Source organism: Lissotriton vulgaris, chromosome 9 (assembly GCF_964263255.1).
Source record: "Lissotriton vulgaris chromosome 9, aLisVul1.2, whole genome shotgun sequence".
Classification (NCBI taxonomy): domain Eukaryota; kingdom Metazoa; phylum Chordata; class Amphibia; order Caudata; family Salamandridae; genus Lissotriton; species Lissotriton vulgaris.
This window is the reverse complement of record NC_141697.1, coordinates 1,177,990,253-1,178,015,973: the sequence shown is the minus strand read 5'-3', so window position 1 is coordinate 1,178,015,973 and position 25,721 is coordinate 1,177,990,253. Positions and strand designations below refer to the sequence as shown.

General features: G+C 42.7%; 2 protein-coding genes across 2 annotated transcripts in view; one reads left to right on the top strand and one right to left on the bottom strand.

Moving 5' to 3' along the window:
• Nucleotides 1-10,412: 10,412 nt before the first annotated feature.
• LOC147692972 (syncytin-A-like) overlaps nt 10,413-25,721 on the bottom strand; it is a 36,026-nt gene continuing 20,717 nt past the window's right edge. The window contains exon 3 of the mRNA XM_086939566.1: nt 10,413-10,558. Coding sequence (XP_086795692.1) covers nt 10,413-10,558 — 146 coding nt within the window. The remainder of the gene's footprint in view (nt 10,559-25,721) is intronic.
• LOC147692971 (protein SSUH2 homolog) overlaps nt 13,787-25,721 on the top strand; it is a 159,828-nt gene continuing 147,893 nt past the window's right edge. The window contains exon 1 of the mRNA XM_086939220.1: nt 13,787-13,874. The gene's annotated coding sequence lies outside the window, so the exon portion shown is untranslated. The remainder of the gene's footprint in view (nt 13,875-25,721) is intronic.

Sequence of the window (25,721 nt, the reverse complement as noted above, 5' to 3'; positions counted from 1 at the left end):
ATTCAATAATTTTTTTTAAATGAATAGTATCATTTGGAGTCAGAGTTTTGCTGTAATACAGCTGTGTATTAGTGATGTCCAATTGGTCAGATGACAACTGGCTTATGTTCGACATTTTAGAAGCCACAAACAGAGAGTGCACCTGAATAACACTTTTCATAAGTCGATTATACAAACTCAAGGTTGATTAGGAATGCAATATTAAAGCTTATTTGTTTTAAATTATTCCTAAATGGCACATTTAACTTGCCTATAAATCCCTAACATATAGTGTACAAAGTACACCCAGGAACTGGAAGTTAAATACCACTTGGGGGAGAGGATGTGGTGCAACGGGCAGAGTTGCCAACTTAGGAGCTCTGATTCACGCCTCAGTGTTGTCTCAACATCCTGTGATTTGGGGCAAATCACTGAATCTCCTCTGTGTCCATAGACAGCGCCTGGATACCCTCATGGGTGATAAACCACACTATCTAAATCTACAAGTTACAATTACTAGTGGGCTGCAGCACCTATTCTGCCATCCACTGGCAGGCAAAGATGACTTAAGGTCTACCCAGTGTAGACTGACTTCTGCCGTGTAAACCCTGCACCACCTGTCAAAATAATCTTTAAGACATGATAAAACCTTCCTTTTAAATAATAGGTAGCGTATGTAGTACTTGCAGATCACAAGATAGAGCGCATGGTATTTAAAAGTGTGACATGTGGAACATTAATATTACCATGTCCCAAATGTGACATGGCTCAAAATGCTATTTATTAGTGCGGAAGGCCTAGCTTTTCTATATAGAATACCATATTACAGATGAAAATGCCATTACAGTATATTGGGAATGGGACCGGCTAGAAAAATAATTAAACAACTATTTCTAAAAGTTGTAAAAAAATACAATTCAACTGTGACGTCAGATTTTTAATATATATTAAGGAAAAGTAACTTTTAAAAAGTTACCCTTTACCTGTCTGAACTATAGGAAGGCTAACTAGCATACGTGTGTGCTAAGCTTGAATAGGTGTGAAATGGGTGTGAAATGCATTACCTGGAGCAAAGGCTGACCGGAATGAGCACAGAAGACTCCTCTTAGCTCAACACAGAATGCCCTCCTCTCAGTGGCGTCACTAGGGGGGTGCGGGGGGTGCGGACCGCACCGGGTGACACCATCAAAAGGGGTGACACCATGGTCCGTGTCAACAATAATCTTGGCCGGCGTCGGGGAAGGTTCGACAGACAGTAATATTATTTTGCATTTTGGTGTCACGCCCACCAAAATGCAAAATAATATTTCTGTCTGCCGAACCTTACCCGGCCGCCGGCCAAGATTATTGTCCCAATTAGGCTACGATTTAGGCATCCGGTCGTCAATGACGTTCGAAACGTCACTCAGGTCGTGACGTTGCTCCCGGACCTGACGTTTTAAAAATCCATCTGCTTCTTTAGAGGTGTAAACAGCGCGGGCTGCTAATGCTCTCCAGAAGCCCGGCCTCCTAGCTCATCGTGCCAGGCAACGAGGGCTCCTGTTTCCTGCCCTTGGCAGTCGGAGGGTGAGCAGGTTAATAAATTTGACTTTCAGTTTACCCAGCACCACTACTCAGCAGAGCCTGGCTGAGTAGTGGTGAGGAGGGATACAAAGGTTCCAAGATCTAAGAGCTGAGAGCTGAAATGTGCACAAGTAACCTATTCCAGTTTGAGAGAAATGTTTCAGTGTGGGAGAAACGGAGACCTGAATATCTGCCACCTTCTTCGAAAAGAAAGTGACCAACTCCTCACACTGATATATAACACTAGCAACTATCGGAGCACACAGCAGCATATTGTTCAGGGAGGCGGAATGCGGAAGCAGAGGCAGCGTTGCCCATGCCTGTCTCCACAGTGATGGATGGCTTTCTCCTGCCTCTCCTAACGCTCCTGGGGGAGACATTCAGAGAGCCTCTCCCCCAGCCCTTCCTGCAGTAGCCGGTCCTCGAGCCCCAACAGTTTATTTATGCGTTTTTATATAGCGCAGACTTTACCCGAAGGCATCAGAGCGCTTCACAATAGGAACTGTAACGATACATGAGGAGAAAATAACGAGTGAACAAATTACAAATGCAAACGTTAAGTTACATGTGGAAAAAGTGACAATTGTGAGCTAACAAAATACATTAGGTAGCAAACGGTGCAATACAGGAAGAAAAAGTGACATGTGTGCAGGTTACAAGAGAAAACAAAGTACAATTTGAGGTATAATACTGCATAATATGGCAGACACTCAAGCACAAGAACAAACGTTACATAGGCAGTGGTGGCACTTGTGCAAGTATCTAAAGCAAACAAAATGTGAGAGGTAGCAAACAGTGTGTTACAAGAGAAAAGTGGCGTGCTAAACACTCCAAGACCTCAAAAATCTTACCCGACGTAACACCAAGAAAGGGGAGGATGGATTCCACCCCTGAGATTCATGCGATGCGGGCAAGAGGAATAATTTCAGGAAAACCAAAGGAATAAGAAGTCCCTGCAGACTGAACTCTGGCTAACTGACCCGGGGAAGTGAACCAGGGTTTTGCAGCACCAGGTGCACGCTTGTCGTCCTCTGCAGCTGGTAAGTGGCACCCCCAGTCTTCCCTTCGCTGTGTTTGAAAGTATGCCCTTTGGCGATTACAACCTGTGCTCCTTGTGTCTGAGCGTGCGATATACCCAGTAAACTGCTTTGGTCTGTTGTTTGTCTATTGTGTGCAAGTGTAACGTACTGCCCACTGACTATGAGTTGCACGTGGGTGTCATGTTTCCATAAGTTACTATGCTCATCTTTCTGAGTCCGTGCAGACGTAACATGCTATGCCCGGAAACAGTGTAGCCCTGAACGGGCATGTAGGGTTCTTGTGCTGCCAGTAAACCTGTGTCTAACTTTGCATGGGTAGACTGGTGCCATGCGTAGTGTCTGTGTCCTGTACTGTCCTGGACATGTGTGTAATTGGACACGACTCGCGGGTGCCGTGTGCATTTTAGTCCCTGTGTAAAGCCATGTAAGGGTTTCTGGGGGGCATCATGGATTCATGATGTAAGTCGTGAGGGGGTGACACCATGAGTTACCCGCACTGGGTGACACCAACCCTAGTGACGCCACTGCCTCCTCTGGACAGTACACTTTTACATCTTACTTGACGGGTCTGTTGAGCCACATGTAACACTTGTGTGCACTTGGAAGGGAAAGAATGGGATGCCAAGGCAGTTCTTGACCCCCTGTCTCGTTGCTGAAGGACCCTTCTTTTGTCCTACCATACTTCTGTTTCTTGGTTTGTTGTGCATACAGTGCCTTTCTGAAACTGGATTTTGGTGTTATATGAGGGAGGACACTGGGTTTACTATAGTACACTTCACACTCATACCCGCAGCCAGGGTTCGAATGGGATTAAAAATCGGCCCGGGCACGCTAAAAAAATAGTGGCCCACATTTGCATGTTGCCTTTTGGCAAAACGATGCTTCCGTGAAACTTTATAAAAGGGGGATGGGGTGCACGGATTAGTTTACACTGGTGAAACACACCTGAAAACAAGTGAGGCCACTTTTGCTCAGGCCCCCTGCCCCTGCTCAATATGCATATATTAATGGGCCGGCCCGCGTGAGAAAAAGAGTGACACCTCTGCTATTGATAAAAGGGAGGTAATGGACGCCCATCTACCTCCAGAAAGGCCACTCAGGCACCCATTGGGCCGCTGGCGACATCGAAAATTCAGAAACCGCCCAAATCACCCTCCAGGCTGCTTAAAAAAGCAGCCCACAGCTTGATGGCATTGCCCGAGTGCCTGCGTTACCAATCAATGCTGCCGGCAGCCTCAGAGCTCAAGTTAAGTGTGGCTGAAGGCTTTTGTCATCCTGGAAATGCTCTGGTAAATGGCATTTTGGGCCACTTTGCAGTAAGTAAACACGCCCTAGTACAAGTGTAGGTAGGTAAGGGCCTGGAAACTTTTACCCTAATGGTGAAGGAAGACCCAGGATTCCCTCCCACCCACTAGCTAATGCAAGGCATAAATGTGGCATCTCCAGGCATCCAGTTCAGAACAAATCAGAACAGGAATGGACTTGCTGTCTGGAGCACTGAAGGTCGAGACCTGCTCCTTCCTCGACCCAGGTCAAAGAAGTGGACACTAAGGCTGACCTGCTGTGTGGCTACAGGCAGACAAGAAGCTGAAAAAGGCCTTTTATTTATAAGTACCCAGCTGAATAGTGGCAAATGGACCGTGACTTGACCTCTGCCTCACACCCTATGAGCTTTAAGTCCTGCGTGAAACTCTAATGTCTTTAGAAGTGTACTACTGTGGTTGGTAGGGACTTAGAAGACTTAGGACCCTATTTATATTTTGGCTTGGAGGAAAATGCAATGCAACAGTGATAGTGTTTCCCCCCACCAACATAGTGGTCCACTTGAATAGGTTTAATCACGGAGGAGACTACTCCGTCTCTGCCATGATTGAACCACTCCGACGGCCCTGCGGATTAAAGGCAAACCACTAATTCCACCCACCTAATTTAGATAAGCGGAATTAGAGGTCAGTTGTCACTGCCTGTCACTGTCAGAAAACCCTTGCGCTAAGGCCCGTTGAAAACTGTCGACTAAACCAACCGTAAAACCAACAAAAAACATGCCGACAGCGGAACACGAAAACACCAGAAAACAACTGATTAGCCAACAATCAAAAAACAATGGCTCCACTAGAAGACCAGAAACCAGAAGTTTGAGAGCACAGGCACACGAAGTGAAAGAGGCCAAAAGTGGTGAGGAAGGTATAGAAGGTATAGAGAGCTCGACCGCTGACAAGGTAAAATATAAAAACATGGAGAAAAGCAAAAGTCAAACTCAAACTCAAAGCAAAAATGCCCCGAAAAGTGACGTGAAGGAGAATGGGAAGGAGAAGGAGAAGGGGAAGAAGAGAGATGGTGAAAGGGGGAACCAAAAGAGACAACTGCAACTAACTGAACGCTACGAAGGAGAGAAATCCGACGAACAAGCTGACGAGAATATTGATATTTTGCTTAAAAAGACTAAAAGAGTGCAAACTATTAAAAATTTGAAGGCTGCAGCAAAACTAACAGGGTTGCGCGATGAATCTCAACCAAGGATATCTAACATATTTACGCCACTCTCAAAAGAAGATGAAACCCGGAAGGAAGGAGGCAAGGGAGATGACAGTTGTAGCACTCTCAATGATAATGGAAAGTTAATGGATGTATTGATCAATAAGAGTTCTAGTGATGGAATAAATTCAACTAGCACTAGTGAAGAAAAGGCGGAAATGGCTACAGATCTGAACGATGAAGGAACGAGACTATGTGAATGCTAATGGACAAATTCAAGCTGGGGGTAAAGAAACGGAAGCTGTGGGCAAAGATTTGTCAGAGGAATCTGAGTCCGAAATCTATGAAACTGGAGTCCTGATCACTAGCGAAATTGAAAATGATATTGAAGCCACAAGTGCGGCTAGCGAAGATGAAAACTCACCAACCGCTAATCTGGAAGTAACCGAGTTAAAGATCAATAATAACGAACCAGGTCAAGACTTAGCCTCTAAAAAAAAATGGAGAAGAAGAAATCCAAATTTAGAAAACCACACAAACCACTAGATGATGAAACAACGGACCAGGGGAGCAACCAGGATCAAGCAAAGAGAAAACATAGACCCCTCCGAAAAAGTCCGACTCCTACACTGACAGGAGACACAGAACTTAAAAATCCCAAAATTGGGGCAGCTGAATCGAGCAAAAGTAAGGGAAAGCAACAACACCATGATATCGACAAACTAGGTGTCTCTACAGAACCATCATTGAGTGAGGTCCTGAAGACCATAAAGGATTTTCACTTGGACGTTAAAACAGATAGTCAAAGGAATCATGACGCGATTCAACAACTCCAAGGTGCTATCCAGAAGGTAGATAATACCTGTATGGAGATAGTGGATAGGATGGCCTCGGTGGAGAGCCGCACCGAAAATCTGGAAGCAGATGTCATCAAACTCCAGGTTAAAGAAAAATCTCAATCAGCTATTATCGAAGACTTAATGATAAAGGTGGAGGACCTTGAAAATCGGGGAAAAAGAAACAACCTTCGCTTCTTGGGAATCGCAGAAGGGGCAGAAGGAAAGGATGTCAAGGGCTATATTGTAAACCTTTTGAGGTCCTCCATGCCCGAACTATCAAAGTGGGAATTGGAACAAGAAGTACAACGTGCTCATCGCTTCCCTCTGACACTCTCGAAAAGCCCTATTAAAGAAAAACAGTACCCAAGAGCCATTCTGGTTTGCTTCGGAAACTTTCTTTTAAGAGAAGCAATTTACGACCTGGCTAGACCAACGAGCCGGAAGGAATTTCAAGGAAATAACTTCTTTGTCCGTCCAGATTTTGCACACGCAACGGTTGAACGCCGATGGAGGCTGAAACAACTTTTTCCCCCATTCGAGAAAATTGGAGCAACCATTTTTTTGCTGAATCCAGCGCGCCTAAGAGTAATCTACAAAGGAAAGACAAAGAACTTCACAAGCGAGATCCTAGCTGAAGCTTATTTGCATGAACTCTCTGAACTAAGAAAATAGAAGGGGAAATACTAAAGATAACCATCTGAAACGCTATAAAAAAAATTTTTTTTTAAACCAAGGGAAAATAAAAATTCTCAGGCGATCAAGCAGGCGGTGATACTCAGATCACTCGATCGTCCATACCTGGGGCCCCTTGGTCCCAGTATGCCTCAGGGACTGGTTGGGGGAGGAGGTGTGAGAGGGGAGGGGGGAGGGGAGAGGGAAGGGAGGGTGAAGGGTGGGTGAGAAGAAAACAAAAAAAAATGGAAAAAGGAAGGAATGGTGCAGAACAGGTTAAGGTCAACGGAGGCAAGCAAGGAAAATGATTTTTGAAAGGATTTTTGATACAGGTTGTAACACTCTCAACGATGACACGTATTAATATATGTACAGTTAATGTGGGGGGATTAAACGATTGGAGGAAAAGGCAGAAATTAGCATATCTAGTTAAACATAACAGATTAGATCTTCTCTGCTTACAAGAGACCCACCTCCCTTGGTCTAAGAGAAATTTGCTTTGTATAAACGGATTTTAACTATTAGCCTGTACAACTCAAACATCAACAATCAGAGGGGTTGCCATTCTAGGACGAAAAAGTTTAGGGAAAGCGAAAAAGGTGAAAGTAGATAGTAATGGCAGATGGGTGATTATTGAGATGGAGTTGGGGCTAACTATTTGTACCGTGTATGGTTCTAATGAGGACGATCCCGAAATTTACGATTTCCTAGAAATAGAGCTTGCAAATTGGCCCTCTCCTCTAGTGTTTACGGGAGATTTAAATATCTCATCTGAATGGGGATGGGTACATCGTATCAGGGAAGGAAACCTAGAGTCTTTAAAGCGGTTCAATCTATGTTAGCTTCTCATGGGCTTCAGGACCTATGGAGAGCTAAAGAACCTTCAAATCTAGGTTATACTTACTTTTCAAATCCAGCCCAGAGATATTCAAGATTGGACTACTTTTTTGTCTCTGCTTTGGAATCTGAAAAAGTTAAGATAAGTAGACTCCCAAGGGTTATTTCAGATCACAACCCTTTGCTGCTGAACTACGATATGGGAGGGCTAGAACGGTCTAAAACAAACTGGACCTTTGGAAGAAGGCTGTTAGCAGATAGCAGATTTGTGGATCATTTGAATAAATGGGCTGGCGAATTTTTTGCGGCAAATAGATATAGTACATCCCGAAATGGGGTCTGGGAGGCTTTCAAAGCTGCTCTAAGAGGAGAAACAATCAGCTGTGCTGCCAGGCTTAGAAAGGAAGATAGAAGCGAAGTAGAGAGACTAATGGTCAAACTAGTGGAGGTGGAAGAACAACATATAAAGGATATCGCTACTGGCAGTAATACCGAGGCTAGTCAGGGAGTTCTGTTGGCAGTAAAAGCGGCACTGCAGAAGGAGGTTACACAGAAAGCAATAGGGGAGTACCAAGCTTCGAGGGCAAAGAGGTATGAAACGGGTGAGCAAGCTGGTAGAGCACTTGCACTCCGGATTAGACAGGAAAAAACAAAGAATGCGATCCCATGTATAGAGGAGGAAGGGATAACCTATACAGAGATAAAAGATATCTTAGCGATATTTAGAAAATACTATCAGAAATTATATGAGAAGGACCCTTTCAATAATGATCAGGAGGATAGGTGTATTGACAGAGGACCGTGTTTGGATGATACAACAAGAAAAGCACTCGATAAAGATATTACGTCTGAGGAAGTCTTATCTGCCCTGCGAGAATTAGCGCCAGGGAAAGCATCTGGTCCTGATGGTCTCCCCTCGGAGGTTTATAAAGCTATTGAAAAAGAGATCGCTCCTCTTTTAGTAGATCTTTTTAATGGGATATTGTACTCTGGGGTGGTCCCCGATTCATGGTAGGAAACTAACATTATAGTCTTTCATAAGAAAGGCAAACCAGCAGAGAAACCGGGGTCATATCGACCTATATCCTTGATAAATGCTGATACCAAGTTATATTCAAGGATCTGGGCGAAGAGGTTGGGCAGGATCATAGGCGATCTTGTCTCTCCATGGCAACATGGTTTTGTTCCTGGGCGTAGTACGACAGATCACACATCTAGAGCAATAACTCTGTTTGATGCCCAGGAAGCCGTGGGGGGAGGGATGGGCATGATCCTGCTCGATGCAGAAAAAGCTTTTTATCGGGTGGAGTGGCGCTTCCTCTGGAGCATTTTGGCCAGGAGTGGTTTTGGTCCAAATATTGTTAGGGCTATTAAAGCTATGTATATAGACCCAGAAGCGACAATTACGGTAATGGGAGAGAAATCAGACAAGTTTAAGATAAGTAGAGGGACACGGCAGGGTTGTCCCTGCTCCCCCATACTATTCGCTCTATACATTGATCCGCTCATTCAGAAGATTTTAGAGTGCCTTAGAATATCTCCTGTGATTTATAATAGTTATGAAAACAAGATCTTAGCCTACGCTGATGACCTGGCGGTTATCACAACAGACCCGCAGCAGGCACTCCCAGAACTGGTACAGATGGCTAAACTTTTTGGTCAAGGTTCTGGATATCTTCTGAATGAATCCAAAACCCAGATAATCTGCTCTAGAAACATACCAAGACCCGACCCAAGGTATGTTGATTCTGCTTTATATTTAGGGGTTAAGATAAATGCTACAGTGGGTAAGATAGTGGAAGAGAATTACCCTCCCCTTATTAAATCCATAGAGCTAGAACTGAAAAGGATGGATGCCCTTCATCTTTCACTGGTCGGGAGAGTAAATGTTGTAAAAATGGCGATGTTTCCAAGGGTGCTATATCTATTTAGAGCCATTCCCCTATATATTGAGGAGAAAATTCTGAAGCAATTAGAGTCTGTCTTTATCAAGTTTATATGGTAGTATGGCAAGGTTAGACGCTCAACGACCCTTATGTCCCTTCCGTGGGAAAGAGGTGGGATGGCACTTCCGAACCTGAGATTGTATCACTGGACCTGTCTCCTAACCCAGATGTCAATCCTGTTTCAATGCGACACTGATGCGACTATTACAGACAACCAGGGTCCCTCTCCCATCTTCAATCTACTAATGGGGGAGAAAGCTACGGGATTACTGCTGCCGGAACTGGAATATAGGTTCTATGGAAAGGCACGATTTAAGATCCTGCTAGGTGCATGGCAAGTATGGAAATCAATTCTAAAATGTTTTCATATCCCTAAAGTCAACTCTTCTCTCCTCTTGAATAATTCTAGCCATTTTCCTCACTTAAGCAATGACGGGATCCTACAAGTCTGGAAGGATTTAGGGGTTAAGACTATTGGAGACCTAATGGTAGGAGATAGGATAAGCGGGTTTGAGGACATGCAAAGGAGATATGGCCTCCCCTCAAATAAATGGCTTATATATGGCCAAATCTCCGGTATCTTACAGGCTTGTAGACCAAAGCTCAAACCCCTTGCAGACATTCCTGTGGTTGAAGGTATGAGAAGAAGGTGTAGGAAGATAAAAGATATTTACAACATGCTGGTGTCCAGATTACAGGACAATGTAGGAAAAGTAGAAAGTGATTGGGCATCTAAATTGGGAAACCCGGATGTAGATTTGGACCTAGCATTAAGCTTGAATAAAAAGATTTTTCAGGCGTCCAACTTACGAGAAAAACATTTTAAAACAGTCTTTAATCTGTACCATACACCGGCTAAATTATTTGCTTGGGGTGTTAGGAATGATGATTGCTGCCCGAGATGCAATAAGGGACAAGCTGACCTACTACATATGTTCTTTACTTGTGAACGATTGACCCCCGCCCTGGATGGAATAACAAAATTCTGGGAGGGGCTGCTAGGTCATAAGATCGATCTATCCCCAACAATAATGTTATTTGGCTCAGATTCGAAATTGGTTTTAACAGATGACGAAGCTGCTTTGGTTTTTATGTCGGTCGCCGTGCTCAGAATCATTATTTCGGCTGGTTGGAAGGATGTAACAGCCCCGTCTTTTCAGATGTGGATCTCCAGATTCTTGGCCATTTACAATATTGAGTCTGGCCTCTATGAATTTAAAGGTGTTAAAAAACGAGAAATGGGAAGACGATTATGGGCCCCGGTTAAGAAATGGATGGACGATAGAATAAGAATTTGAAATGTACTGTATTGCTATATCTATTGATAGATCTTTATATAATTTTTTACCCCCACATAAAATATTGTGTTCTTTAATTGTTCATATATGTATCAGATGTTCTTAAACCTTGCTTATGGTTATGTATTTATGTATTTCCTTATTGCACCATGAACTCCAATAAAAAAAAAAAAAAAGAAAACTGTTAAATACTCTCCTTGTAATGGGAGAGGACTCCCATGGCGAGGGGAGCATTTTCTTTTTTATTTCCAAAAGAAAATCCGACTTCAGGATGTATTTATTTTTTAAATAAAAAAGAAAACATTTTGGTGATAGGCTCCAGTGTGTTAACAGAGTTGTGCACCCAACTGCTAAAAGCATTGACAGGAACCACAGTTTATAGATTAGGCGGGCTGCATATTCATCAGGGCGAAAGAGTAGTTTACTCCTTCACCCTGGTGAGAAATGGTCCGCCTCCCTAAATATTACTCTGGCCCAAAGTCAGATGGTAAAATCTTTGACCAGGAAAAAACAACTTTTCAACAGAAAAAAACAGCCCAGCAGACAATACACCAGGCCCACAAACAGCCAGAAACCGGCCCCACACACTGGCCTTTCAGACCACCCTTCTGGCAGTTCCCCAATTGCCATATACACCAGCCCGACTCTCAAAGGGGTAGCCAGAAAATTAAAATACCCCCACTTGGAATCAAATCTTTATTGGCACCAAGCAAGCGGAGCAAGCAAGCTTCATCCTCTCTGGAAACAATCCCTTCTCTCTTCCATCCAAGCCTCTATCCATTAATTTTTTCACCCTTCCATCTACCTGTTGAATTCCAGCATTTCACCTTTGCATTCTGTCACCCATTCATTCTTTTATCCAGAATTCAATCTTTCACCATTCCATCCAGCCATTGGCCATTTCATCCATCCGTTCTCACATCATCATCTATGCGAACATTAATGCATACATACATAATTCACTCATATATCCCTCATTTGACTTCGCCACCATCAAATGATCCTTTTGTTCACCCAGCCTCTCAGATTTCCATTTACTTTGCAAGCCATCTATACTTTCAGATTTCTATTTACTATGCCATCCATCCATTAATCAATCCTCTCAGATTTCCATTTACTCTGCCGTCCTTTCACCCACTCACCCGCCCTTTTATCCATTCCCTCAGATTTCCTTTTACTCTGCTGTACTTTCACCCACTCCCTCACCTATTCATCCTTTCACCTGCCGATCCATCTATCCATCCTCTCAGATTTCCATTTATTTTGCCATCCATCTATACATTCAGATTTCCCTTTCCTCTTCCATCCTTTCACGCACCCATCCATTGATTTATTGTCTTTTCCTATTTACTCTGCTGTACTTCCATCCATCCATCCATCAATCCTTAGCTCCTTCCATCCATCCATCAATCCTTAGCTCCTTCCATCCATCCTCTGAGTATTCCATTCACTCTACAATCCTTTCACCCTCCCTTCAATCTATCCTCAGAGGATTCTATTTACTCTGCTATTTTTTAATCCAACCACCCATCCTCTCAAATTTCCATTTACTCTGCCATAGTTTCATACATTTCATCCATCCATCCTCTCAATTTTCCATTTACTCTGCCATCCTTTCACCACTACCACCCATCCATCATCTCAGATTTCCTTTCATTCACCAGTATAATCATTGTCTCACCCACTCATCCTTTCACCCACCCACCCATCCATCCATCTTTTTACCCACTCATTCACATCCTTTCACCCGCTCCTCTTTTCACCAACCCATCCTTTCATTCTGCATCATTTCACCCACTCATCCATCAATCTATCCTATCACCTACTCATTCATCATTTCACCAACCCATCCTTTCACCCTCTCATCCATTTCCCATCCTTTCACCCACTCACCCATCCATACTTTAACCCACTCATGCATCCACTTGTTCATCCTTCTTTCCGTTTTCTATAAGTCCACCCTTCCTGTATTTATTATGAGCTTTTCGCTGTCAAGTCGCAGATGACCGAGGTCCGTAAAAAAACCTCCCCCCCCTGTAGATGCTAAAGCGGGGGTTCGTGAACCCCTGCGACTCTGCATGTGGGTAACGGTCGTGCAGGTAAGAACTGTAGGGCGGTGGTTTCGACAGACAACGACGAGGGAATTTTTTGTATTTATTTAAATTTTCCTCCTGGTCGTCTGTCGCACGCCCCTCAATACTGCCCCCTACCTCTCTGCACGGGCAGCGCCTGAAAAAGAGCACTTTATGAAAACTACGTCAACCTACGAGCTTAACTTTAGATCAACATTTCAACAAAGCAGACCCCCGTGTTATTCCCCATGTTGACGTCATCACTTTTCCCTTGCTCTGTACTAAAAAGTTTGTTTTTACACAGCGTTTAACTACTTTTAACTATAACTGTCACATGACTGTTTCGTTGTGTAGTGTTCAAAAGACCCGGGGGTAAAAAAACGAAAAGACGTAACGTTATGTTCAGAATCTGTTTTGCCTCTGTTTTCCATTTATTATACTAATTGAGATATGTTGCAGAGGCATATAGCTACCATTGGCGTAGCAGGTGCAGTGGCACCGGGGTAAATAGACCCGAGGCACCCATTCAACCCTGATAATTGCTGTATTTGCTCCACAGAATTCACAGGGGCTATTTGCCTCGCTTGTACCAGGGCCCATGCCCTCCTTAACACGCAAGATGATGGACGCGATGTCGCACAATGGCAAAAACATTCACCCCCAGTCACAGATCTGGGTTTAATCCCATGCCAGGTTGCCGATACAAACCCAGCCCGCTTTGCATTCTAAACCTTGCACAATAAGTTTCGGTTTCAATTCTCCTTTCCCCATCAGGGTAATAAAGCTTTCTAGTTTGGGATGTTTCAAACATGCTGGGTCCATAAGCCCTCCGTGTTCACGCAAGTACATAACCCAGCCTCCAATTTTAAGTGTGAGTTAATGAAAACGTTGTGGCTCTGTGTGGTGACCTGTGGTATGTTGACTAACGTGACATCAGGTCGCCCTGAGCGTCAAATTAAAAATGGGACTGTTTGACGCGTGACACAAAAAGTAGCTGAAAGCAGGCTCACATTGGTCATGCTTCTGTAGGCATGCCTTGTGTCTGAGAGGGCTGCGTGACACGCGGCTCTTATTTTTTACCTCCTCCATCTCATGCTAAAGTCGCCGATAGAAGTACAGACAGCAGCAGAATGTTCTCTGGGTCGTCTCTCAGGTGAGCAACTCCTCTCCCTCAAGCATGGAGCGCTTTTGAGGATAGCGCAATTTAAGAACTTTAATTAAACTAGGCGCTTTCGGATCATTCTTAGTGTAGACAAAGTTCGCGTTTGAGAGTTCTGGACACAAAACTGGCGTGGAGTTCAGAGGCATTGGGTGTGTGCGGCCTGATGAGGCGTTCGAGGGCGCCACATGTGGTAGCGGGGCTCTGGGTTTTATTAATTGTAATGGCGGATTTAAGGGGGAAGAAAAGTGAGTTTTCTCTGCAAGCATAAACAAGCCAATGAGCGTCTTTTGGCTGCAGACGGGGCGGTGTTTTGTGGGTATAGGGGAGAGGAAAGGGTTATGCATTGAGCAATAGAGACTTTTGTTTGGTGTTTGACAGTTATCATATTTACGAGGGCCCAGGCGCAGGATTGGGAGGAAATATCGGGTAGGGATGAGCACAGGACACTTCAGGGGGAAAGAAGATTGCATGTCAAGGGAACCGAATCGCCCCTCTAAGAAGGCGGGTTACTGGTTGAAGACCGAGGGGAGTGAAACACTTCTTAAGCAACAGCCACAATTCTTCTCAGGGTGAAGTCACAAGCAACCCTAAATTAATCTGTGCTCAACCCTTGAGTAGCCTGGCACAGAGCAGTCAGACTTAACTCAGAGGCAATGTGTAAAGTATTTGTGTGACAGTTCAAATAGTAACACAGTGGAAACACACCAGAAATGAGTCCCTCACCAGTTTCGAAAAATATAATTTTATTTAGTAAATAAGATCAAAATGACAAAAATCCACTCATTAGAACCGGCGGTATGCAGGTTTAACGATTTCAGTAGAAATAACGCAAAAAGCACAAAGTGGCAACTGTGGATTTCTCGTTGTGCCAGACAGGGGCAAAGTCACCTGGATGGAGCACGGCTAGCTAAAAGGACATACTTAGGCCAGCAGGCCAGAATACCGTAAATCGTGGTTTGCGAAGTGTTGTGAGGAGCCTAAGCGATGCATCAGTTCTGAGACGCGGCGAGGCGTCGATGCGAGGTTCTGCCTCAAGGTTAAGGATCCCATGAACGAGAGCTTGTAATTATTCAGTCAAAGGATCAACAAATAATTCTGTTTTAAGTTTTGCGAGCACTGGGACTTATAGTTTCGCAAACAGAATGTTTTGCAACCTATACAGAGATAGCTTAATCAGGAGTCCTGCTACTTGGTTTCTCCAATTTACTATCTTTTCCGGGTTTCGATCTTGTAAACCTCCAGTCAGTGCTGATTTTCCCAGTAGGAAATGAGTCGCTGAAATAAGTGGCATCTTTTTGTACCATCTTCCCCAGCCCTTGAGCATGCAAATAGAGTATGCCAGACACAGGAGCTTCTGGTGATCATATCTTTATTCTCCAGCATCCATTCACACTCTGCACTTTACGCCATACTTCCCATAACCACACCTTCACTGCATATCACATACTTCCTGTTCAGAGTCCGCCCAGAACCGCAGGGGTTCTAATGTGTATAGCATCCATATGCTGCACATTTTATAACATGAAAGTGGGAGAATTTGGAAAAACCATCAGTAGCATTTATTTTCCCCATTTATTTATAATGTGGCAGAGGCGATTTTAGACAGGAGAGAGCATAAATAAAGCTATTTTGGCTTCTAAAATTTGGAGTCTCCCACCTGAATCAGGTCTGTAGGTATGTATGTCGTGACTGAGCCTCCCCATGTGTGTGACAGTTGAGACCATTTGAACCATAAAGTAGAGTTCTGTTATCGAAATCAAATCAATTAAGCTTTATTCCATTTTAAATAGCAAAATCATAAAAGCGTACATTTAAAAACCAATGTTAAAAGAGATCTATACATTTAAAAATTAACAATATAATAGGAAATACTATAATTCAATTCATACAGGACCAAAAGTTATCAAGGGAATCTCTCCACACGATTCATTTTGTGTAACCAATATCAAAAGTAGGAAGGATAGGACATATGTATATACATATTCGATTTGGAATATTTACAGTTTCTTTATACACTATGTACAATCTTTCAGGTAACTTTCTAATATTGAAAAATTCAATGGCCATATACACTATATAGTGTTCCGAAACCTAATAAGAAATGTTAAAAAAGAGGATTCTGCCTTGATAACATATTCATTCTCTAGCTGTTTTAACTTGAGGAATGCCACTCTACAGGTACGGAGCCCCCAGGCCTTTAATATGGGTTTCAAAAATCTCTTCTTCTGTATCAGGTAAAACTTGCAGAACAGTACACAGTGAATATTTGATTAGTATGAAGTATCATCGCATGGACAAATGACCCTTTCCCCTGAACAATCCTTACGTTCTGGGAAAGTTATCAATCTATAGAAGGTGTCAGTGCAGAAACGGCTCAACAGCATGCGAGTATAAAAACTTGACTCTAGTAACAAATAAGGTTGGACCCCTTCTCTGATGATAATTAGCTGGTTATCTGCAACTGTACATTTGACCTTTTCCAGGAGCCACCTCTTATTATCTAAATGCTCAAAGGCCATCTTTTTCAATGAGTTTCTAGACACAGCTTCCATGCTTACAGGATTTGCGAAGAATTCCGGGTGCCCAATCTCATTTAGCATTTGTTTTACATAATTGAACCATTTTATATTGACCCCTCCATCCAGCTTAAGGCAGTCTGTGATGACATCTCTATTTAGACTTGTCTCGGGTGTTACCCAAACTTTATGCTACAATAGTAAAGGGGAGATTTTAATGATATCAGAGCTATATGGTAGGCCTACTTCACTATGAGAGCTATAAGTAGCTATGGATTTGGGGGCTGCTAATAAATAGCGAATAAAGGGATTCTCACGGAATTATATCTGTTCCGCTTGTTCAATCGCTCAAATGCCTGCCCCGTAAGTACCGGTGGAAACACATTTTGATTTATAATTTTGTAAAAGTTCTCCAACCGGTCTTCCACCCAATTTTTCAGCAAAGTTTGTCAGCGCTCTTGTGGCCCTGGAGAAGGCTAGTTTCCTTGCAGTCGCAGCTGCCTGCCATGTACCCTTTAAATCAAAGTTGATTCCTTGATAGGAAAATCTATCGGTACTCTCAATCTTATTCCCATCCAGAAAAATTGAGCTCGGAGTCCTCTTTGCCCCAATTCCACAGGATATGGAATACGTTTTGGAAACATTATCTTTTAGCCCTCTGCCACTCATATAATCAGAGAATTTAGCTACTGCCCTTTGGAGGCCAACCCTAGTCCAGGACAGGAAAATTGGTACCGGGATGCCCCTCACAGTTGGGTAGTCATACTGAAATTCGCTGAGATGTTGACCATTAGTATTAAAATACAGGGTAAAAAGAAGGGGTGCTAAAATGCACCCGTCTCACGCCCCTCCTTATATCAAAATTCTCTGAACACTCACCCTTCCTGCCATACCGTACCCTAGCACCCGCCACCTATACAATTCTTTGATAAATAAAAGGATTTGTCTATCTATACCAATGTCGCTAAGTATCGTCCATAATTTCTCGGGATCCACACAATCGAAAGCGGAGCTTAAGTCCACAAAAGTAACAAGAAGGTTTCCCTTCTTAGCCTGTGTGTATTTGGCTATTACTAGTGCTAGGTTGAGGCCCTGTTCTATTGTTCCTTTGCCCGCATGGAACCCATATTGTAGGTTAGAGATAACCTCATTCTCCTCCGCCCACTCCTGTATCCTGTTCAAAATTATCCGTCCTGCCACCTTCATCAATACATCTAATAACGATATAGGACGGTAGCAGGTGGGGTCGTTCCTAGTTCCTTTTTTAAAGATCGGGATCACGATAGCGTCTGGCCAAGTTGGAATAAATTCCAGACCTATTTGAATAATTTAGCACATTGGTTAGCAAGGGTGCCCATAGATCTATCTCAAATTTATAAACGTCAATCGGGACGCAGTCCGGACCGGGTGCTTTTCCTGAGGAGTTTTCATTAATTGCCCTTATATTCTCCTCACACTAAAATACAATGCCCAGGGGAAACACGCTAGATGGATTATAGTCGTCAAATGTGCCAATTGCATTTTCAATTGCTTTTCCCGAATTGTCTATGTTAGCCTTATCATAGAGGCCTTTAAAGTGTGTCACCCAAGTTTCGCCTGTAATTGTAAGGTCAGTTGCATCTGCCTCCTTACTTTGTAGGAGCGGAGCGTTGACCGCTTTCCAGAAAGCTATGTTATCTTTTCTTTGGGAAGCTTCATGTTATGCCAGCCATGCGTCCCTCTTTAATTGTTTTTTCCTGGTAGTTATGATAAGATTTTCTGGCTTGCCCAACTAATTCAATTGATCTTGTGGAGTTGTGTAGGGTGCGTTTCAAAGTAGTACGTGCCTTAGTGCAGCCTTCATCGAACCAGCTATAGGCTTTCTTTGTACTATGGCGGTATTCCCTTGTTAGTAATTTTTTTGTTTTGATTCCGCTATGATTTTATTGAAGGAATCCAGGACTGTGTGTGTTTCCTCTTTTTGTGAAAGGTAAATTAGCATGTGATCGTAAGTATTTATCACTAAATTTTGAAGAAAAACCACAGGCTCCACTTCATCCCATTTAATGGAATATCCGTTTCTACTAGCCAGGCTGATTAGGGGATTATAAGGAACGTTTCCCATCGATTTTTGCTCAACCCCCTTAAATTTTATACCAAGGGAGATAGGGTAATGATCACTCAGCATGGTGTTGAGTATTCCCCAAGATGATACTAGCCCTGAATGCCTCATGGATAAGAGGGCAAAATCGATAATCGAATTGCACCCTCTCCGATTAAAGGTGGTCTGGAAAGGTATAATAGGTGAACATAGTTCGTTAGTGTATGACAAATTAAAATGGAAAATCAAGTTATTTAGCAAGTCCCCTAGTTTGGAGTGAGTGAAATGGGTGGGGGTATCCTCCTTATTGTCCCCTTGTCCGCAAATACCAGCAGCACCGCGGGGGCATAAGGTACAGTTGAAATCGCCCACCCAAAGCAAAACCATGTCTTCAAACACCTGTTCCTCCAATCTAAGTCGATTGCTCATAAGATTAATAATAACATTGTCCAATACGGATGTTGGGATGCTATAATAGAAATGAATTATCGCCATATTGTTTACATCTCCCCAGGTAACTAGTAGGATCTGATAGTACTCCGTTGACATAAATTTGGCTACTGTGATCCCCCCCGAGGTTGAAACATACGTACACAGCCCCCCTTTATTTCTGCCTTGCGAACTAGCAATGGCCGGTGTTAAAAGTTTGATACCCATTGATGTGTAATTCTTTAATGGACCACATTTCCTGAAGGCAAAGTATACTGTACTTAGTTACTATATCCAGCCATGGGGGGTGGGTTACTTTGTCTAAGAGCCCGCGACATTCCAGCTTAGAATATTCTCATTAGATTTTATCACTTTTGGGGGCACTATTCGTGGTTCACTAGAATTGTGCCATCTTTTATTCCCTCAGTAAGTACTGGCCCTGTCTTCATTGGAGGATCTACTTGGAGCCTTTGTACTTTAAGTTTGTTATCTAAAAGTGTCCTATTTTGGGCATTGTTAACAACTGCATCTAATTTAACTTTGTCCTCATTTTTTATCTCAAAACTTTCTACACTTTCCTGCACCAGATGCCCATTTAGTTCTGTCAATAGCGGAATGATCGTCTCAAAGGATTTCTCCTCCCTTCTGTTCTTCCCCTGTCAATCTTGATCGTCCATACCTGATAAAGCCTCATAATGATTATGTAGAGGTATACTCCACCTTGGTGTATATGTGTCTTGTTTACTTATAGAATTGTGATGTTTAGAAATACATCTAGTTCTTGATAGAATATCGTGTACAAGTCTAGGATCACTGAAGGTCAGGACAATGCAGTCTCCGGGCGAGGTCTTCTTTTCCCTTCCCACCCACGCTACCATTCTTGCCATTTTAAAACAATTAAACAGTTTGTTGTTTAACCCGGTTTGATTTCCCAGCCAATGTAGGGACTTATTCCTGAGTTCCCTCCAGGTTTCATGCTTTGCTGGTGCTAATATGGGTACATTGGCCAGTACCACCACGTATGGAGTGGCGGCAGGAGGTAAGTCTAAATGATCCCTCATGGCCAAATTTTTGAAATCAATTGGATCCTTAGAAATGGTGACAAGACTTTCGATCTCATTGGAATCGGGTGCCTTGGTTAAAGGGTTTATTGGGTCAGAATGCACTGATGGTGTGTTTCTGCTATTCTTAAATCTGGAATTTGTTTGTGTATTAGCCACAGATAAAGGTATTGGATTTACAGTGGGTAGATCAACTATGGGCTGTGAATTAAATGTAACTTTCTTTTGGGTACCAGGCCGTAGCCGACTTTCATTATCTGCTCTTGTTGTGGGGTGTTTCCCTTTAACCACCAACTCCAAGTTGGTCATTCTATTGGCCAGGGACTGTAATGCCTCGACCAGGGTGCAACGAAGGGTATCTATGCCCTTTGTGAGGTTTTCAGTCGCAATTCTATTACGCTCAGTTTGGGTAGGCAGATTAGTCTTCCCAAAGTTTTTATTAATCCTGCGAGTATGTGCTTGTACGGCAGGTTGTTTCCCCCTGAGCCTTTTTCTATTGGGATATTCCTTAGGATGGTTTATGTGAAGAATGCTTGTATTTATCATGGGATTGTTATTGCCCCCCAGCATGCTTGCGGGATTCTTAGAGCGTTTATTCGGGGGTTGAACCTCTACTTCTTCATCTGAGGAACTTGCTTCGATGTCCACTAGAAGCTGTTGTACACATCCGTTTTTGGCTCTATCTTGTGTGTGATTCTCTCTCGGGGGGACATCCTGGGGTTGTGTGGGCACTATGGGTTCTACATCCAGATTACTTATCTCTTTCCCCAAAGCCTGTTCCACATTAATGATCTGTTTTTCTATCGCACCGATGGCTCCCACCAAATATGAGAGCAATGAGGATTGGCCCCCGGCTTGTGAATCTTGGGGACCCTTAACATCAACGTGAGTCTTCTTTCTTTTACTCATAATGTATCCCGTGTGATAACTTCCTAATATAATCGGTAATCACTTAGTTGAACCAATGCCAACAAAAATACAAAATATATAACAGTAAAATACCAGTTCTGGGGCAAGATGTTAGGGGATGGGCCCAACCCAGCCTCCTTCAGGCTCACACGGGCGCGGCGGGCCCGCCCTTGGCCAAGGCAGCGCCAGCGCGCGTCCCGCGCTGCGGGAGGTGCGCTGTTGTTTTTGTCGCCTCCGGGCGCTGATGAATGACTTGTTGAGAGTCATTCATCTCGCCGCACAGGGATGCTGGGAGACCGAGTCCCAGTCCCCACGGGCCAGCAGGCAATGCCTAGCTTCGGCGCAGGAAGGGAGGTGAGTCTGTTTCACCCGCAAAGTGCAGAAAGCAGCAGGAGTTCAAGGAGGTCCCGCGCTGTGGGAGGCGCGCTGTTGTTTTTGTCACCTCCGGGTGTTGATGAATGACGCGTTGAGAGTACGCCGCACAGGGATGCTGGGAGACCGAGTCCGAGTCCCCATAGGCCAGCAGGCAATCCCTAGCTTCGGCGCAGGAAGGGAGGTGAGTCTGTTTCACCCGCAGAGTGCAGAAAGCAGCAGGAGTTCAAGGAGGTTCTGTTATCCAGAATGCTGTACCTTACATTTTTTTACTCTCCTGTCCTTTGTAATCTGTGTTTGGAGCCGGTCTTTAGGGAGGTCCTATTTCCAACTTTCAACTTTTGAGAAATATACTGTGGGGTCAACGCGTGAATGGCGGCTCCCACGGGAGAACCGTGGTATCTTATGGAAGGGTTTTGTTTTCTTCACGATTTGTCCCCAGGGGGGGATCCCTCTGGGTCACTGGATATAGAGGCTTCTTAAAGGATTAAACCTAAAAGCAATTTTTTGTATTACAGCATTTATTCTAAGAAAAAGTATGTGAAATTGAAACTAAATGGGAAGCAAAGGAGTCAACATTTGTAAGGGAGTTTAGAAGGTGTCTAACAAAAATTGTTGTTCAGTCTTTACTTTTATTTTTTGACATTATCATACCTGGACAGTTGACCTTATGCTATGGTGTTACAGCTTCAGGTTTTGGATTTTTAGCCAAACACATTTTGTATGCTGGGCTTTTTTTAAACTTGTACCTACAATGTTAAAAGCGAATTTACTAGTCCCACAAATGCACCATGGCTAAAATACCTGGACTCAATGATGGTGCACAAGGCATGGGAACTCTTGCAGGTCTGAATATATGTAACATTTCAAATGCTGCAGTTATGTTCAGTTATTCCTTTTAAAAGCACCCTGAAATACATGTTTGCTAGTTGGCCATTGGCAGAACATCCACCCTAAATTTTTTATGAGATACTATGATGCTTTATCAATATTGAGGGGGTTGGGTGTTGTATGGAAGTCTCTTTTGACCCCTCGTCTTAACCAGTGCCTGGTTGACAAGAGTTGCTAACTGCCCATTAGCAACTGTCTTCCAGCTGTTCTGTTTTCTTTCACTAGATCTCAAAACTTTTCTCAACAGGGACAGAGTAAGTGCTCCTCTTCTCCTGACCACACTCCCCCTTGACAACTCTGTGCTCCCACCGTGGGGGTCTTCTGCATTGGGAAAACGGGTTAGAAGACCATTGGCTTAGAGGCTTGGTTATGACCATCAGAGAAATTAGTCAGGACTTTAGGGCTGGATAATGAGGGACAGGCCTGTAGGAGTTTGAGGTTTTGAAGGGGTAGCATTTGAAGTGTGATAAATCGGGAAATGTCATTCACAACACGTATAATGCTTAAAACAAACGCACCATGTACAGCAGCAACAATTTGGTTTGCCAGAACCTATTGCCAACTATCCCAAAGGTCAGATGCCATAATTAGGGACCCATTGACATGAATGCACTTGTAATATGTTAGACAGGATATTTGCCACTTTTGGTGGATGTTCCACATCAGCAAACTCTAAAGAAGGCCCTAGACCGTTTGAATAGTGTTGGCGTGATGCTGCGTTGAGGGTTGAAATGCGATTGTGGAAGGCTTTGGTGGAATGGAGTGGCACTAGCAAGTGGTAGGAGAGAAGCAAGACTACAATGTCACTGAATGGACTAAACCCAAGGCATGAAAGTAATCAAGTGTTGTATACATGAACAGACTCATGTGTAATGCTTTCCGATACTCTAGCAACTTAAACACGCTATATAAAAGCTGCAATAAATAGAATAAAAATGGAAACACATTAAATAAATATGAATTGTTAAGGAGACATTGAAGTACGACCAAATTTGTGACTTAAGATGTTTCTTTTGTTTATTACATTAACTTATTCACCTACAAATTGTTGATTTTGAGTGCACCCTACTTCTTGTATGCAATGTTTTTTCATTCTAAATTATCGTGGTGTAGTAGAATGTGAGGAACCATAGCAGCTGGGTCCTTTATTTGGGATTTGAACCATTAATTGATCTTATGTACAATGAGGAATGAATTAGGTGTGCAGGGACAATGAAAGCTGCTGTTTGCTTACAGATTATTGTTATATGATATTTTGCAAACATTTACAAAGCATGGCTGAAGTACATATCTTACAAAAGCGGGGATCTACTTAAGCAATAGCATTACAAGTATCAATATAACAATATAAACATAAAATAAAGGCAAATGAAAATAATTTGAGACGGCACAACAATTCAAATATTCTCACTTTTCCCAATCCATTTTTGTGTGGCTAAATACAACTGGCCAAGTAAAGCTGGGAACACGAATGGTTCATTTGAAAACTGAAATGTTGTTTAAACGAAGATATCCGTTTCCCACAGCTTGTTACGTGAAAAGGTACTGACCGTAGAAATATTGGAAAGTTATTTAAAAATCTGGAGGCTGCAGCCTAGAAGCTGGCTGAGGGCCCAAGTCTTCTCCACTCTTGAAATATCCAATTCTGCAAGATTGCTGCTGTGGATTTGCCTTATTCCATCCAATGTTTATGGCAGCAAGGTAACATGATTAATGCAAAATCCCTTGAATGCTGAAAAGTTTAGTCATGGAGTAATGCATACTTGGTCTCAAGCCACCCATGATCTAAGGGATCTAAGCACATTCAGGAGGAATGTGCAGGAATGTTTTCACTGCCCTTTATCTGTTAGTAGGCCCTTTTTAGACTACACAGAAATTCTGCAGTTGCTAGGGTTTCCATGGAAGGTTTGGGGATAAAGGTTGAAATTTGGCTACCTTCTACTTTGCTTTCATTGCAGAACAAAATATGCAATTGAACCTACAAAGCCATCATACCTAAATACAGATGTTACATTTATTTATTGACTGGTTATAGTTTTTTTAAGTAGTGCTGTGCCTGACCAAGAGGCAATGAAGTGCAGAACCCCAAGAATTCACCAGTTTCAAATGTGTCTTGGCATTAGGCGTTATGGTTCATCCATGAATAAAAATGATGCTACTTCCAGAAATGTAAGGGTTAGTGTACTAAAAGGTTCACGATGGCAGTAGGTTTCAGTAGAGGATTTATTAGTAGAGAAGACAGCTTGACAACCACAGAAGGAGACAGCGGTTACACATCCGATCTCCAGGAATACTTCTCCCCATCTCCGTGTTAAACCCCATCTAACATTCTACATGACATACTAATATTCCAAAATGACATAGAATAGAATACCACACACCTCCCCCCTTTAAAAAAAAAAACAATAAAAAAAATAGAATAGAAATAAATTAAAAACGAATAAAATCATTGAATTTAACAGGAACATGCTTGACACGAACACTTCTCCTGGGAGAAACTACATCTTGGTTACAATTAGAAGAACAATCAGTTACAATTTCATTTGCATTTTCATTCACAACCAGCTCTGTGGTGATAAAATCTCTAATTTCATTGTGAGAATTTAAATTATCATAAACTTCATGAGTTCCAGGAAATGCCTCTAATTCATCAACATGTTCTCCCAAATCATTAGCTGTGTGAAATCGGTTTGAATTGATAAATGTAAACACTTTGTAAGATTGGTTTGAATCATTAGGTTTAAACTTTTCACAGAAAGGTTTACATACAGAAATTCACCTAAAATTCCAAATTTTCCCACCTTCAACTCTTACAGCTTTGCTAAAGACTTCAATAATTTTAACTGGATCAGACCATTTAGATATCCTCCTATTGGTCTGTCCTCCACATTTCACTCTCACCCAATCACCTACTTTGAGTTTGGTCACATTGGATTTTCTTTTTGAATGATATTGTACCATTTTATCCTGATACCTTTTAACACGATCTCGAACTTCCTTGAAGTCCAACTCAACATCATAAGAATTTCTTCCTTTCAAACACCATGGCATGAGTTTCAAGCCAGGCTTCCTACCTCTTAGCATTTCAAAAGCAGACAAACCAGTTACAGAATTGGGAGATGTATGGTAAGTTAAAAGAGTTGCTTGTAGTGCCTTCTTCCATTTCAAACCACTCTTCAGAGCTAACTGACAAGACTCTTTCACAACTCTGTTGAAACGCTCAACCTGACCATCGGCTTGTGGAAAATAATTTGAAACTCTTATAAACTACACCACAACTATTGAGAAAAGATTTCAATTCTTTGGTAATAAACTATGGACCATTGTCTGAAATTAATTCTTCCGGTAAACCTTCCCTACAAAAAACTTCGTCCAAAAACTCAACAACTTTTTCGGAAGAAACTTTCTCAACAATTTTTAGCTCTGGCCACTTAGAAAAGTAGTCGATCAAAACAAGAGCAAACAATTCCTTACCAGACTGATAGTTAAATGGACCAACAATATCGATACATTTCCGCCAAGGACACTGGGCGAATTCAACAGGAGAAAGATCTACTGAAAGAGGTTTCACTGATTTATC